This window comes from Nerophis ophidion, linkage group LG12, assembly GCF_033978795.1.
Source record: "Nerophis ophidion isolate RoL-2023_Sa linkage group LG12, RoL_Noph_v1.0, whole genome shotgun sequence".
NCBI classification, from domain to species: Eukaryota; Metazoa; Chordata; class Actinopteri; order Syngnathiformes; family Syngnathidae; genus Nerophis; species Nerophis ophidion.
This window is the reverse complement of record NC_084622.1, coordinates 49,014,403-49,032,417: the sequence shown is the minus strand read 5'-3', so window position 1 is coordinate 49,032,417 and position 18,015 is coordinate 49,014,403. Positions and strand designations below refer to the sequence as shown.

Sequence of the window (18,015 nt, the reverse complement as noted above, 5' to 3'; positions counted from 1 at the left end):
CTTTTTATATCAGCTGTAACATGACTACGCTTAAGTTTAAACAAACCTAATTTCTAGTATTAGCCCTTGACAATATGTACTGAAGTAAAAATGACTGAGGAGTGCCCTCACTTTTGTGGGATAATGCATATGCACATATCAATCATCAATTGAAGTTTTCTTATACAGCCATTAATCACAAATGTCTCAAAGGGCTGTAAAAGCCACAACGGCATCCTCGGCTCAGATCCCTCATCAGGGCAAGAAAAAAAATCAACAAAATGGGCACAATGAGAAACTTTGGAAGGGACCCCCCTTTTAAGATGGGTCTTAAATGCTCCTACTGAATAGAAACCACTCTGAAGTCCGCAGACTTTTTTGGGGCTCAGGGCAATCACTAAAAAGCCAGAGTTCTGTGAACGCAGATGTCTGAAATAAGGTACAATACAATCAGCAAAATAGGATGGAGCTAGACCGTTTGGTATTTTATACGTAAGTAGTAAAACCTTAAAGTCACTTCTTAAGTGCACAGGGAGCCAGTTCAAGTGAGCCAGTACAGGCGTAATATGATCAAACTTTCTTGTTCTTGTCAAAAGTCCAGCAGCTGCATTTTGTAGCAAGTGTGATCTATTAATGCTATTTATAGGGAGACCCGAAAAGAATACGCTACGGTAATCGAGACGTGACGTAACAAACGCATGAAAAATTATATCACCGTCGGTGGTGGACAAAATGGGATGAATTTGAGCAATATTACGGAGATGAAAGAAGACTGTTTTAAAAACACTCTTAATGTATAACCACTGGGTGACATCATGCGCAAATACGGTGTTAGCTTTCACTGTTATGCTGATGACACCCAACTCTACATGCCCCTAAAGCTGACCAACACGCCGGATTGTAGTCAGCTGGAGGCGTGTCTTAATGAAATTAAACAATGGATGTCCGCTAACTTTTTGCAACTCAACGCCAAAAAAACGGAAATGCTGATTACCGGTCCTGCTAGACACCGACCTCTATTTAATAATACAACTCTAACATTTGACAACCAAATAATAAAGCAAGGTGACTCGGTAAAGAATCTGGGTATTATCTTTGACCCTACTCTCTCCTTTGAGTCACACATTAAAAGCGTTACTAAAACGGCTTTCTTTCATCTCCGTAATATCGCTAAAATTCGCTCCATTCTGTCCACTAAAGACGCTGAGATTTTATCCATGCGTTTGTTACGTCTCGTCTCGACTACTGTAACGTATTATTTTCGGGTCTCCCCATGTCTAGCATTAAAAGATTACAGTTGGTACAAAATGCGGCTGCTAGACTTTTGACAAGAACAAGAAAGTTTGATCACATTACGCAAGTACTGGCGCACCTGCATTGGCTTCCTGTGCACTTAAGATGTGACTTTAAGGTTTTACTACTTATGTATAAAATACTACACGGTCTAGCTCCATCCTATCTTGCCGATTGTATTGTACCATATGTCCCGGCAAGAAATCTGCGTTCAAAGGACTCCGGCTTATTAGTGATTCCCAAAGCCCAAAAAAAGTCTGCGGGCTATAGAGCGTTTTCATTTCGGGCTCCAGTACTCTGGAATGCCCTCCCGGTAAAAGTTCGAGATGCCACCTCAGTAGAAGTATTTAAGTCTCACCTTAAAACTCATTTGTATACTCTAGCCTTTAAACAGACTCCCTTTTTAGACCAGTTGATCTGCCGTTTCTTTTCTTTTTCTCCTATGTCCCACTCTCCCTTGTGGAGGGGGTCCGGTCCGATCCGGTGGCCATGTACTGCTCGCCTGTGTATCGGCTGGGGACATCTCTGCGCTGCTGATCCGCCTCCGCTTGGGATGTTTTCCTGCTGGCTCCGCTGTGAACGGGACTCTTGCGACTGTGTTGGATCCGCTTTGGACTGGACTCTCGCGACTGTGTTGGATCCATTATGGATTGAACTTTCACAGTATCATGTTAGACCCGCTCGACATCCATTGCTTTCCTCCTCTCCAAGGTTCTCATAGTCATCATTGTCACTGACGTCCCACTGGGTGTGAGTTTTCCTTGCCCTTATGTGGGCCTACCGAGGATGTCGTAGTGGTTTGTGCAGCCCTTTGAGACACTAGTGATTTAGGGCTATATAAGTAAACATTGATTGATTGATTGATTGATGTTTGTCACAGCAATCTGATAATTGGGCTACATTTAGACAGATGGAGATCGGGCTCCAGAAAGTAAAGCTTTGGTGAAACTGTTTGGTACTGACGATACATATGACCGTAGAGTCGTTGATGTTCATTGATTCTATGGAAGATTTAAAGTTTTGTGCCATGATTGGTCAGGGAGGTACCACAGGGCCTGCTCCGCTGGACGGGTTAATCGCCGTTTTATGAGTAAGAAGGGACCTGTGATGATGTGTTGAGACGGCCAGTACACAAAAAAGCACTCGTGCATAATTGTTTATAGTTGTCCGGACATTGGGTGGGTAGTAATCTGTTAATGTGTGTGAAAATTGGTGAATGTTGAAAAGTGTGTTGGATGTGGAGTGATTTCATTTGTGTTGGTATATTTAAATATATATGTGTATTCTAATAACAATCACGCATGTACCAACGGGTCTGATTTGTTTTATTTTCCAATGCTCTCATTCTCCCTCATCCTCCCTCTTAGGCGCAGGGAGCTTCACGTTTCTTTTTTTTTTCCCCAATCCCTGCTGAACTGTAAAAGATGGGAAATTGTCCAAAATGTGTGTGTTTATGAGAAGATAGACAAAGTTTATTGTCAGAAAGCATATGAGTGAATGACCTATCCATCCATTTATCAATTTCCGCTTATCGGAGGTCGGGTCGCGGGGGCAGCAGCCTAAGGAGAGGCGCCCGGACTTCTCCCTCCCGAGTCATTTCGTCCAGCTAAAGATGAATGATAAATGTTGTGTGAAGCAATAATAAGAAGAAGTGGTGTGAGAGATAAGACATAGCTGGTTAACGATTAGCCTTCTTTCCTTGCCAAATTGATTTTTGTTGAAAGTGTGAGAAAGTACATTGTGTGAATGAAAATACGAGAGGAGCCTCTGTTTGTTAACATTTAGATAAGGGATGTGTCGATGTGACGAGGCTGGGTGACGTGCTGCACGTTAACACGTGGGCCGGAGAGGTGTGTCACTGTTAGCATAGCATAGCATAGTTTAGATTAGCATAGGATTAGTTTAGCATTGAGCCAGGTTACCAAAAATTAGCTCACTGAGGCCTAGTAAGGCTAGGTTAGCCTTTAGCTTGACAGTACTAGGTGTGTTTGGACAGATGTTCTCAGTCTAATAGAGTGTACTGGTAGTATGTGTTTGCTAATTACAGTAAAATAAAAGATATATGAATTAATAAACATTTGATCTGCCGCTTCTTTTCTTTCTCCTATGTCCCCCCCTCCTATGTCCGGTCCGATGACCATGGATGAAGTACTGGCTGTCCAGAGTCGAGACCCAGGATGGACCGCTCGTCGGGACCCAGGATGGACCGCTCGCTTGTATCGGTTGGGGACATCGCCTCCGCTTGAGATGGTTTCCTGTGGACGGGACTCTCGCTGCTGTCTTGGATCCGCTTGAACTGAACTCTCGCGGCTGTGTTGGAGCCACTATGGATTGAACTTTCACAGTATCATGTTAGACCCGCTCGACATCCATTGCTTTCGGCCACCCAGAGGGGGGGGGGGTTGCCCACATCTGAGTTCCTCTCCAAGGTTTCTCATAGTCAGCATTGTCACTGGCGTCCCACTGGATGTGAATTCTCTCTGCCCACTGGGTGTGAGTTTTCCTTGCCCTTTTGTGGGTTCTTCCGAGGATGTTGTAGTCGTAATGATTTGTGCAGTCCTTTGAGACATTTGTGATTTGGGGCTATATAAATAAACATTGATTGATTGATTGATTTAAATATCAATAAATACATTTGGATTGTGGGACATTGAAGCATAGGTTGACTCATCATTCATTAATTTTATGTGTTTAATATTAAGTTTTGCACAGCCTTGAGGCTGTACTGATCCAGTGCCCGTGTGGGAGTTAAGATACAGACGCCCACACATCATAGATAAGAAAACATTGTAGCTTTGAATTAATAGTTATATAAACAAATAAATTAATAACATATTAATTTAGATATGATGAAGATACATTTATTATTTCAATATATTGACATTCATTATTTTAAGAATAATCAGTTAATTATAGTTATGTTATAAATAGGGGTGGGCAAATTAGTGCGTTAATTATGAGTTAACTCATCAATCTATTAACGCCGACAATTATTTTATCGCACATTTGCGTATGTTGTTTACATGCTTTTATTTTGTTAACGCCTTTTCTTAACAAGATGGCGTCGCCCGGCGTCGAGGGGCTCTTGTTAAAGATGGAACATTCGGCAAAAATACCGGACAATTCTGCAAATTTCATGGCTGGCTTACAGCGTGGTCACTCCGGGATCACTTACGACCGCCAGACAATTCTGAATGTGGATAGATCGGGCTGTTTTGGACTGAATGACGCGTGCTTGCTAGACCGGCTAGCTAGCATGGGAATACTTTGCCGGCTACATCCAGCGGCCTGTGAAGCAGCGGAGTATATGTGTTGTCTGTCTATTTATGAATAATGCAGACGAGGAGTGTTGGATGAGTTCTTAACGTTTGCTTTCAGAACGTGCATATTACAACATACAAGATGCCGTCATGGCGACACAACCTATACCGGGCTACCGCTCATGCTCGTCACTCCTGTTGCATGCTGGGTAGGGTAGTTCTTTTATTCCCTGGCTCATAACATCACAATATAGTACCATGTATATGATGCCTTCAGTTTATCAAAGCACCAAGCAAACAATCGGAAAATTCCCATCATATCAATTCCTAGATATGGTCATAATTATTTTAAGTGCACTACGCAGAATAAACACAACATTATTAATATTGCTACTACGGATAATTTGATCAAAAATTCCCTAAAACAGCCCACTACCTATAATATAGGTTTTTTAAACATAAGATCCCTGATAAAAAAAATATTTCTGCTGTTACCTCAGAAATTGCCTGTTCAGATGTTATGATTGTGGCTCAGAGATTTGTATGTAGATTATATTTATTTTCCATAACAAACAGAATAACTTAAATACCCTGGCAGTGGCAATAAGCTTAAATGTTTGTATTTACATTTTTTGAGTTGATTTTCATAAAATATGCTATTTAACTGCTACTTTTTTTAACAAGTACTGATTTAAATTGTGTTTGCACAACAAATGTTTTGGCGCTTTTGTTCACGTGGGAGAATATTCCAATAAAGGTGCACTACACACTACTTTTGAATTCATTATTGGGCTTTGCGTATACAATGCAGTTAATCGCGATTAATCAGATAAATAGTGCGATTAACTTCGATTAAAATTTTTAATCGTTGCCCAGCCCTAGTTATAAAATATTTTTTTAACTTAACTGTGTAATCGGGTTTAATCAAAATATTGTTGAGATTTATAGTCGCATCTGTGTGAATAATGGAGTCTGAGTCACAGGTTTGGTCCTGAACATACATACAACATGATACATCAGATAATTTCATATCATTTCACATTACATTATGTTCGAAAAAGAGTAGGAAGAAGCAAACCTTATTCAATCCTACCCCTTTTCCAGGTCACAGCGTTTACAAATATATACATTAATTTACTGACCTTCTTATAGTATTATAGTAGAATTACATCCGTGAATGAGTTATACAACAGTATTGTGAGTGCTTTGAGTATTTAATAATAAAAAAGAGCGATATAAATATAATCCATTATTATTATTATTAAGAATATCTTCTTTTCAATAGGGTTGAAAGTGTTTCTAATAATCTTTCTTCTTTGTACTTTGGAAGCACTATTAATTTGAGCGGCCTCTTAAGGTGGATCATATCAGTACAATGTTTAACATCTTTACTTAATCCATTCCATGATTTATTTCCAGATACTGATATGCTAAAGGTTTGGGTGTTGTACAGGTAGATTTTCCTTTAAGGTTATATTTATCCTCTTTAGTTCAGAAGAATTGTTGTACATTCTTTGGTAGCAGGTTATGATTTGCTTCGTACATCATTTTAGCTGTTTGCAATTTTACCAAATCAGCAAACTTTAATATTTTTGACTCAATAAATAAAGGGTTGGTATTCCCTCTATACTAGGGGTGCCCACACTTTTTCTGCAGGCGAGCTACTTTTCAATTGACCAACTCGAGGCGATCTACCTCATTTATATATATCATTTATATGTATTTATTTATGAAAGAGACATTTTTGTAAACAAGTTAAATGTGTTTAATGATAATAAAAGCATGTGTAACACATATAGATGTCTTTCTTTCACAAAGACAAGAATATCAGTTGGTGTATTACCTGATTCTGATGACTTGCATTGATTGGAATCAGACAAGAATGATGATAACGCCACATTTTCAAATGGAGGAGAAAAAAATGTGTCCTTTCTGTACAATACCACATGAAAGTGGTTGGTTTTTGGCATCTAATTCATCCAGCTTCCATACACTTTACAAGAAAAACATTGGCGGCAAATTCCGTAGCTTGCTTGATTGACATTCACGGCACCCGAGGGTCTTGTGAGATGACGCTGGCTGCTGCCAGTTCATTATTGTGAAAAAATGACAGAGAGGAAGGCGAGAAACACTTTTTATTTCAACAGACTTTCGCGCCGTCCCTCACGTCAAAACTCTAAAGGCCTACTGCACATTTCCTATTTTCACAATAAAAGCCCTGCTTCATGCTGCCTGCGCTAACAAAATAAGAGTCTCAGAAAGCTGCCGTGCACAAGTGATGTGCACGCCAGCTTTCTGAGGGATCGCTTGTGCACGCCAGTTTTCCGAGACTCTGTATTTAGTTCGCGCAGGCAGCATGAAGCAGGGCTTTTATTGTGAAGATAGAAAATGTGCAGTCGGCCTTTAGAGTTTTGACGGAAGGTACGGCGCGAGAGTCTGTTGAAATAAAAAGTGTTTCTCGCCTTCCGCTCGGTCATATTTTCATAATAATGATCTTGCAGCAGCCAGCGTCATCTCACAAGACCCTCCGGTACCGTGAATGTCATTTAAGTGACGTATTGGTGAAGATTGATGATCACTAATTTTTAGGTCTATTTTTTTTAAAAGCCTGGCTGGAGATCGACTGACACACCCCCCGCGGTCGACTGGTAGCTCGCGATCGACGTAATGGGCACCCCTGCTCTATACCAAACATTATGTATTATTCTAATTGATCTCTTATGTGGCACAGTCAAAGAATGTGGCACACATTGTAATTGTTTCCATATTTCTGCACAATAACTCAGATATGGTAACACTAGCGAGCAGTAGAGAATATAAGGTGAATTTTGGCCCAGGACGTATTCTGCTTTATTCATATTATACCAATTAGCTTGTTTTTATATTTCTTATACTTATTACTGCCTCTATAGATGTCTGTGTTTGAATGGTCATTGACTCTGGTGCGTTTTATAAGACTGATTTATTTTGGATTGATGTGTTTTTAAAGAGATAAATAGTGAATAAGTGAAGTGAATTATATTTATATAGCGCTTTTCTCAAGTGACTCAAAGCGCTTTACATAGTGACACCCAATATCTAAGTTACATTTAAACCAGTGTGGGTGGCACTGGGAGCAGGTGGGTAAAGTGTCTTGCCCAAGGACACAACGGCAGTGACTAGGATGGCACAAGCGGGAATCGAACCTGCAACTCCTGAAGTTGCTGGCACGGCCACTACCAACCGAGCTATGCCGGAAAATGGATGTATTACATGCAAGTTTTTATTGTGAGAAAGAGAGAGCAGGAGAGGTGGGAAGGTGAAGAGAATGGTTTGGAAAAAGGAAGAGAAAAAGGAAGGTTTAACCTTACGCGAATGGTTCCTAGTAGAGGAGAATAGAAATAGAAACATTGTGGGAAAGTATAAGGAAGATATGGATACAGGATGTGGTTTGTAAAGAAAAAGTAAGTTGAGGAAAAGTGACAAATGAAGGTAGAATGCAGTTAATGGTGGTTCACTGCAAGTTTGTTTGGTTGTTTGTTTGTTTCAATCAATCAATCAATGTTTACTTATATAGCCCTAAATCACTAGTGTCTCAAAGGGCTGCACAAACCACAACACAAACCACTATGACATCCTCGGTAGGCCCACATAAGGGCAAGGAATGATGACTATGAGAATCTTGGAGAGGAGGAAAGCAATGGATGTCGAGCGGGTCTAACATGATACTGTGAAAGTTCAATCCATAATGGATCCAACACAGTCGCGAGAGTCCAGTCCAAAGCGGATCCAACACAGCAGCGAGAGTCCCGTTCACAGCGGAGCCAGCAGGAAAACATTCCAAGCGGAGGCGGATCAGCAGCGCAGAGATGTCCCCAGCCGATACACAGGCGATCGGACCGGACCCCCTCCACAAGGGAGAGTGGGACATAGGAGAAAAAGAAAAGAAACGGCAGATCAACTGGTCTAAAAAGGGAGTCTGTTTAAAGGCTAGAGTAGACACATGAGTTTTAAGGTGAGACTTAAATGCTTCTACTGAGGTGGAATCTCGAACTGTTACCGGGAGGGCATTCCAGAGTACTGGAGCCCGAAATGAAAACGCTCTATAGCCCGCAGACTTTTTTTGGGCTTTGGGAATCACTAATAAGCCGGAGTCCTTTGAACGCAGATTTCTTGCCGGGACATATGGTACAATAAAATCGGCAAGATAGGATTGAGCTAGACCGTGTAGTATTTTATACGTAAGTAGTAAAACCTTAAAGTCACATCTTAAGTGCACAGGAAGCCAGTGCAGGTGAGCCAGTATAGGTATATATGTATGTATATATGTATATAAAGGTATATACAGTATAGGTATATATGTATGTATATATGTATATAAAGGTATATACAGTACAGGCGTAATGTGATCAAACTTTCTTGTTATTGTCAAAAGTCTAGCAGCCGCATTTTGTACCAACTGTAATTTTTAATGCTAGACATGGGGAGACCCAAAAATAGTACGTTACAGTAATCGAGGCGAGACGTAACAAACGCATGGATAATGATCGCAGCGTCTTTAGTGGACAAAATGGAGCGAATTTTAGCGATATTACGGAGATGAAAGAAGGCCGTTTTAGTAACGCTTTTAATGTGTGCCTCAAAGGAGAGAGTTGGGTCAAAGATAATACCCAGATTCTTTACCGAGTCGCCTTGTTTAATTATTTGGTTGTTAAATGTTAGAGTTGTATTATTAAATAGAGGTCGGTGTCTAGCAGGACCGATAATCAGCATTTCCGTTTTTTGGCGTTGAGTTGCAAAAAGTTAGCGGACATCCATTGTTTAATTTCATTAAGACACGCCTCCAGCTGACTACAATCCGGCCTTGTTTGGTTGGTTGGTTGTTGGCTCCTGGAGCTGAAATGCATTTGTATTTTGTGGTTGTTCTTACTTTACCTATTTCAGAAATCAATATCTTCTTAATGTGAAATAAGCTAAGAATACGAGCTGGAAGGGCTGTTGTTCTTTACTCGAAACAGAATGTCCATTGTTTTAAAAAAAAAAAAAAAAACTAAATATCTGACCATTTTAGAAATTATAAATAATGGATTGGTATGTTCATGGTAGCACGCTTTGTGTATTATTCTAATAATTTGTTTTAAAGTTAAGCATTGGGTCTATATTTGTTCCATAAACATTTCCCCCCCCAAAAAATATGTTAAATATGGAAAAAATTAAATAATAATATAACATTTGCAGACATTTCTTATTCAGCATGTGTCTTACTGTATACAGAATAGCAATGAATTTGGATATTTTTCCCTTTATATATTCAATATGTGGTTTCAAGTCTTCTCCTGAACAATATGCATTTGTATCATCTGCAAACGTGATACATTTTAATTTATTAGATATTGAACAAATATCATTTAAATTAAGTATTAATAACTTAGATTCAAATAACAAGGCTTATGGAACCCCACAAGTTATTATTTAAGGCTGTGATTTTGTCTTATTTTCCAGATATAGAGATCTATTACTTTTTAACAACTGTTGTGAAACACCTCTTTTGCCATAATTGTACAATTTATGGATTGTGAGGAAAATGTCTGCTGTGGTGGAGGTGGTTTTGAAAATGAATATAATAAAAGTAAGTTTTAAGTCGTTTAACTTTAAAGTGTAGACTAACATTTTTAGGTTGGAATAGTTCATTTCTATTTAGACATTGCAGTGCACCATACATCTGGGTGGTGAGCTAGGGTGCGACAGATAATGTGGCACACTAAAATCTCAAAAGCTTTCTGTTAGCTATAGACTTTTGATAGTATAAATTGAATAATTATAACCTTTATAACCGTTTGCTTTGAATAGTGTTGAATGATTATTACAAATAAAAGCTAGATTAATAACTATAAGAGAATCGAAATATAAAAGTGTTACTCGTCCCAAATCCTCTCTGCATCGAAGAAGCAAAATAAATCTAAGTCACAGTCCTGAAAGTTGATTTTTTTTAATTATTTTTTGTATTAACGTTTTTTAATCACTGCTATTTTGAAATTGTTACAAATATTGATAATATTAATTTTTGTTTCACTACTTTTAGATTGTACCGTGTCATGTTTGTGTGTCCTCAATTGCTCTTTTTATTGCTATTCTGAATGTTGCTGGGTCGGGTTTGGTTTTGGAATTTGATTGCATTAATATGTATTGTTTTGTTGGATTGATTAATTAATTCATTAAAACAATTAAATACAAAATAAAAAAATAAAATAACCTATACCTAGCCTTATTTGACTTCCAACTAGGGTTGGCCCGATACGAATATTTCGGTACTGGGACCAAAATGTGTTTCGATACTTTTTAAAATAAACAGGACCACAACAAAATGTCATTTTAACAGAACATCTTAAGAAATATTAAACATATGTATGTTTCCTATTGCACTCAAAGAACAAGTATTGGCTATTTTAATACAAATCGAAACGCATTAAACACATTGGACTTTTCGTATTGCACTCAAAGAACAGTTTACAAGTGTACATGTTACACGTAGCCTGCTGTAGTCTAGAATTAGGTTTGATAGGAATAGAACATTTTATTGGTATTGTATTAAATGCTTCATGATTTATCTTGGTCTGTGCTGTCAAACAAATACAATCCGTAGTAAATACTAAAAACAACAATATAGCTACACAGGTAAGACATAAAAAAGTAGACCACATTGCTTGATATAAAACACAAATTATAGCAATTTGCAATAAAATTCAGTCAATAAACTTTCAGGTTCGTAATTTTGTCAAATCAAACACTCCACCAAATTCGCTAACTGATTCAATTTTAGATATTCCCACAAATCAAAAAGGCCTAATTTCCAAAATTTACACCTTAATCCCCCAGTTTGGTAAAACATCTCTTGATAAAATCAGAGGGAATTGGGAAGAAGAGCTTGGCTGAGCCATAGATGATGGAGATTGGGATTCCGCCTTAACCCAAATTAACAACAGTACATCCTGTTCAAGGCTTAATTTAATACAATTTAAGGTAGTCCACCGTATTTATTTCACTAATTCCAAACCCTCCAAAATATATCCCAATATCTCGGATACTTGTCACCTGCTAACATGACGCACATGTTTTGGTCTTGTCCCCATTTGCTTGATTACTGGACAACTATTTTCAAACACCTTGCTAAGGCACTGGATTTAAATCTGACACCATGTGCAGAAATGGCTATTTTTGGGACGGTATCAGATCCCCAAATAAAGAGAAAATTTAAGGATAGTATCGCCTTTGCATCCTTATTAGCACGTATGAGAATTTTGCTGGAGTGGAAGTCACCTTTCTGCCCCAAAGCCTTATGGCTTAAAGACGTTATGATGTATTTAGATCTGGAAAAAATAAAGTTCAATCTTAGGGGGGCACCTGAGAAGTTTTATTTTGTTTGGGGCTGTATGGTTGACTACATAGCCAAATTAAAGACGCTACAGGACACATGAGAAAGTTCACCTTTCATAAACCAGCTTCTTTTTATTTATTTTTTCATATTTATTCCTGGTGTATATTTACTATCTGCCTATGTTGAGAAGAAAGTGATGTACTAATTATTTTCCATTTGTGACTGTACCTTTTAACTTATGTAGGACCTGGGGGTGTGGGGGTTTATGTGTGTATGGGGTATGGGTTGGGTTGCTGTTCTTGGAAGTGGGTGGGAAAAAAGGGGGAAAATGTGTTGACTGTTCTATTGTACATTGTAATACCTGTCAAATTCAATAAAAAAAATAAAAAAATAACTTGCATTATTTTATGCTACGAGGGCAGTTTGGACTCCGTTAAAAATTGGCAACAAGCAAACAGCTGTGTGCGTGTCTACGTATCTAATTGTGCGACATGACCTGTTGCTCTTTAAATTCCTTGAACAGATCTGACTTCTTGTTTTTTAATTGTTAAACTAAGTTTGAAGATGTATTGCCATCTTCGGTGACGAATGTTTTTAAGCAGCGCTTGCAGCACGTGTGTTTAAAGTGTGACATGTATCAATAGACTCCAAATACCTCCATATTACGTTGCATATGCACCCTCCTTATTAACCAGTAAAATTGCCTTTTTTTGCCATTCTTCATCTCCACCAAGTTTCTGTTTGTATACGCTGTGTGTGTGTTTTGACACTCTCAACATCATGCGCCTCGGCTCAGCAACATAACCGCAGCACAGCAGGATGCTGATTAAAAAAAAGGTATTTTTCAGAGGCATAATAGTATCGTTTTTAGTTCATTAGTAAAGCGGGACTTTATTAGTACCAATATAGTGTACAACCCTACTGCTGCCAACTAGTGGTGCCACTGATTGAGGAGCTAGTAACTCTAATTGTTGCTCCCAACCTAAACCATAACAGTTAGCTGAGATAGAGCTCATATCTTGAGGTACCACTTTATGATCTATGCTGTGCAAGATCACATCCGAAAATTACACAGTGAGGGTTGGACTCCGCCAAGGCTGTCCTTTGTCACCGATTCTGTTCATAACTTTTATGGACAGAATTTCTAGGCGCAGTCAAGGCGTTGAGGGGTTCCGGTTTGTTGACCGCAGGATTAGGTCTCTGTTTTTTGCAGATGATGTGGTCCTGATGGCTTCATCTGACCGGGATCTTCAGCTCTCGCTGGATCGGTTCGCAGCCGAGTGTGAAGCGACCGGAATGAGAATCAGCACCTCCAAGTCCGAGTCCATGGTTCTCGCCCGGAAAAGGGTGGAATGCCATCCCGGGTTGGGGAGGAGACCCTCCCCCAAGTGGAGGAGTTCAAGTACCTAGGAGTCTTGTTCACGAGTGAGGGAAGAGTGGATCGTGAGATCGACAGGCGGATCGGTGCGGCGTCTTCAGTAATGCGGACGTTGTACCGATCCGTTGTGGTGAAGAAGGAGCTGAGCCGTAAGGCAAAGCTCTCAATTTACCGGTCGATCTACGTTCCCATCCTCACCTATGGTCAAGTGGCTGGGGAGAGGGAAGTCTGGGTTTCCCTGCTTAGGCTGTTGCCCCCGCGACCCGACCTCGGATAAGCGGAAGATGATGGATGGATGGATGGATGGTTATCACATACGTCAGCAGCCAACTGCAAAATGATCATGCACAGACGCATGGAAGCGGTTAATCAAAATCAAGCTTGTTCCACCAATAATCGGTTTGTGAACTCTTAAGTTACAATAAGCACTAGAATTAGGTTGTTTGAAAATGAATATGCAAAGAAAAAAAAGCTCCAAATGTCAATATTTTGTCTAAATTTGGGAGTATCATTGTCAGTAGTTTATAGAATCAAAAAACATTTCTTCACAAACACATCGTCAAGTCAGAGGAAAAGATAACTTTGCATTAGTCAGTTAGATTTCTCCAGAGCTATATAGATCAATTCAAGATATATCAATTATCATATTCTATCGAATGGGGAGCTGGTAAGTATGACTCCTAAAAACAAATGTTTTGTTTTTTCAGGTTATTTTGTGAGAGTTATATAGTTTTTATGGGTTCAATAACAACTTGTAGCATTAATCGTTTGAGGACTTAGTGAAAATAGTTTTTTGGGTTGCAGTCGTGTTTAATAATCGTAAAAATGGATTGTTACTCACCCGATGAAGTACGTGAAGATGAGGAGCTGAACGACTCTGTTGATGATGCCGATGGTCCAACTCTTCACCACCACCGACTTAGTGGTTTCATAAGTAAAGAAGTCAGTAATACATGACCACATGTCGATAATGTATGCAGAAAAACACACTTATTTTAGACGCCACACAAAAAATATGTAATATTAAAGCTTCAAAAAGAGTACACAAATCTTTCTAGCTTTTGTGCTTTGTTTCCTGAAATAAAAAATTATTTCCTTTCGTTCTGGACAACACACACATGTAACCGCGAAGTCAAAAAAAAAAATCCCAAACAAAAATAAATGTTCAGTGTCTGATGCTATCAAAAACATCAAGAAGACAAGACAGCAAATCTATCTGTCAGTGCATCCTCACACACCTTCTCTCCCCGCCCTTAAACACTATCATCACACAGACACACACACACACGCACGCACGCACGCACGCACAAACACACACACACACACACACACACACACACACACATCAAACCAGGGTCAACAGGGACTCCCAGGGATTTGCAGAGAAACAAAAGAAGGTCATGAAATTTTAGCTTTATTACACTATTTCAAAATATTGTTTACATTCCCCCACAATTTTTCCACAAACACAAATATCTTTAAATATGGTTGTGGTTTTAGAGATTTTAAACATGCATACAATTACAATATGTTGCATCACATATTTACAGTTTCTCATTACAACATGTCCGAAAAAGAACAGGAAGAAGCTTTGCCTTCCGGCTCAGCTCCTTCTTTACCAAAACAAAATGATACAGAGTCTGCATTACTGAAGACGCTGCACCAATCCACCTGTTGATCTCACAATCCACTCTTGCCTCACTCGTGAACAAAAGTGCGGAATACTTGAACTCCTCCACTTGGAACAAGATCAGTGAGAGGTGAAGGAACTGGCCAGATAAAGCCATCAGGACCACATCATCTGCAAAAAGCAAAGACCTAATCCTGAGGCCAACCAAACCAAATCCCCTTGACGCCCTGACTGCGCCTACAAATTCTGTCCATAAAAGTTATGAACAGAATAGGTGACAAAGGGCATCCCTGAAGGAGTACAACCCTGACTGAAAACAGTTCCGACATACTGCCGGCAAAGCGGACCAAGCTCTGACACTGATCATACAGGGAGCGGGCCACGACAATCAGACAGTCCGATACCCCATACTCTATGAGCACTCCCCACAGAACTTCCCAAGGGACACGGTCGAATGCCTTTTCCAAGTCCACAAATCACATGTAGGCTGGTTAGGCAAACTCCCATGCACCCTCAAGGACTCTACTGAGAGTATAGAAGTGATCCACTGTTCCACAACCAGGACGAAAACTAAATCCATACTAAATCCATCCATCCATCCATTTTCTTCCGCTTATCCGAGGTTGGATTGCGGGGGCAGCCGCCTAAGCAGAGAAGCCCAGACTTCCCTCTCCCCAGCCACTTGATCCAGCTCTTCCCGGGGGATCCCGAGGCATTCCCAGGCCAGCCGGGAGACGTAGTCTTCCCAACGTGTCCTAGGTCTTCCCTGTGGCCTCCTGCCGGTCGGACTTTCCATAAACACCTCCCTAGAGAGGCGTTCGGGTGGAAACCTGAGCAGATACCCGAACCACCTCATCTGGCTCCTCTCAATGTGGAGGAGCAGCGGCTTTACTCTGAGTTCCTCCCAGATGACAGAGCTTCTCACCCTATCTCTAAGGTAAAGACCCGCCACCCAGGGGAGGAAACTCATTTCGGTCGCTTGTACCCATGATCTTGTCCTTTCAGCCATAACCCAAAGGTCATGACCATAGGTGAGGATGGGAACGTAGATCGACCGGTAAATTGAGAGCTTTGCCTTCCGGCTCAGCTCCTTCTGCACCACAACGGATCAATACAGCGTCCTCATTACTAAAGACGCCTCACCGATCTGCCTGCGGATCTCACAATCCACTCTTCCCTCACTAGTGAACAAGACTCCTATTTACTTGAACTCCTCCACTTAAGGCAACATCTCCTTCTTAATTTGGAGTTGGCACTCCACCCTTTCCCGGGCAAGAACCATTGACTCGGACTTGGAGGTGCTGATTCTCATCCCAGTCGCTTCACACTGGGGCTGCGAATGTGAACTGAAGATCCTGGCCAGTTGAAGCCATCAGGACCACATCATCTGCAAAAAGCAGAGACCTAATCCTGCATCCACCAAACCGGATCCCCTCAACACCCTGACTACGCCTACAAATTCTGTCCATAAAAGTTATGAAAAGAATCGGTGACAAAGGGCAGCCCTGGGGGAGTTCAACCTTGACTGAAAGCTGTTCCAACTTACTGCTGGCAATGCGGACCAAGCTCTGACACTGATCATACAGAGCCACCGCAATCAGAAAGTTCGATACCCCATACTTTCTGAGCACTCCCCACAGAACTTCCAAAGGGACACGATCGAATGCCTTTTTCAAGTCCACAAATCACATGTAGACTGGTTATGCAAACTCCCATGCACCCTCAAGGACCCTGCCGAGAGTATAGAGGTGGTCCACCGTTCCACAACCAGGACTAAAACCACACTGCTCCTCTGGAATCGGAGGTTTGACTATGCGGCGTAGCCTCCTTTCCAGTACACCTGAGCCTTCCATACCAGGAAGACTGAGCAGTGTTATCCCACGATAGTTGGAACACACCCTCGGGTTCCCCTTCTTAAAGAGAGGAACCACCACCACGGTCTGCCAATCCAGGGGTATCGCCCCCGATGTCCACGCAATGTTGCAGATTCTTGTCAACCAAGAGCCCCACAGTGTCCAGAGCCTTAAGGAACTCCGAGCGGACCTCGTCCACCCCCGGGGCCTTGCCACCGAGGGGCATTTTACTACCTCAGCAACCTCTGCGCCAGAAATAGGATAGCCCACCACAGATTCCCCAGGCACTGCTTCCTCATAGGAAGACGTGTTGGTGAGATTGAGAGGGTCTTCAATGTATTCCCTCCACTGCTCCACAACATCCACAGTCGAGGTCAGCAACACACCATCCCCACCATACATGGTTATGACAGTGCACTGCTTCCCCTTCCTGAGGCACATCCGTAAGTTATTTGCCATGGCTTCCCAAACTCTTCCCCTGTCCGAATGTTTGCCTGCTCGCTGCCTCTGGAGTCCCGTGAGCGAAAAAAGACCCGATAGGACTCTTTCTTCAGCTTGATGGCATCCTCCACCGATGTTGTGCACAAGTGGGTTCTAGGATTACAACCACGGCAGGCACCAACCACCTTGCAGCCACACATCCAATCGGCCGTCTTGACAATAGCGGTACGGACAATGATCCACTCAAACTAAATATCCAGCGCCTCACTTGTGACATATTCAAAGTTCTTCTGAAGGTGGGAATTGAAACTCTCTCTGACAGGATACTTTAAAAGATGTTCCCAGCAGACTGCGGTTGGGCCTGCCAGGTCTGTCCAGCATACACCCCACCATCGGAGCCAAGTCATCACCAGGTGGTGATTAGTAGAAACTTCTGCCCCTCTCTTCAGCCGAGTGTTCAAAACATGAGACCGCAAATCCGATGACACAACTACAAAGTCGATCATGGAACTGCGGCCTTGGGTATCCTGGTGCCAAGTGCACATATGGACACCCTAATGATTAAACATTGTGACAATCTGTGTCTATCAAAAAAGTCCAATAACAAAACACCACTCGGGTTCAGATCCGGGCAGCCATTCTTCCCAATCACAGCTCTCCACGTTCCAACATGAGCGTTGAAGTCACCCAGCAGAACTAGGGAATCACTGTAGGGAGCACTCTACTGTATTCCCTCGAGGGATTCCAAAAAGGGTGGGTACTCTGAGCTGCTGTTTGGTGCGTAAGCACAAACAACAGTTAGGACCCGTCACGCCACCCTCTCGTTT

At 41.2% G+C, this 18,015-nt stretch overlaps 1 protein-coding gene across 1 annotated transcript in view; it reads right to left on the bottom strand.

Annotated features, from left to right (window-relative positions):
• The window catches only part of LOC133562844 (P2X purinoceptor 3-like), a 124,289-nt gene extending 110,062 nt beyond the window's left edge, over positions 1-14,227 (bottom strand). The window contains exon 1 of the mRNA XM_061916651.1: positions 14,106-14,227. Within this exon, the coding sequence (XP_061772635.1) occupies positions 14,106-14,227 (122 nt within the window). The remainder of the gene's footprint in view (positions 1-14,105) is intronic.
• Positions 14,228-18,015: the final 3,788 nt, after the last annotated feature.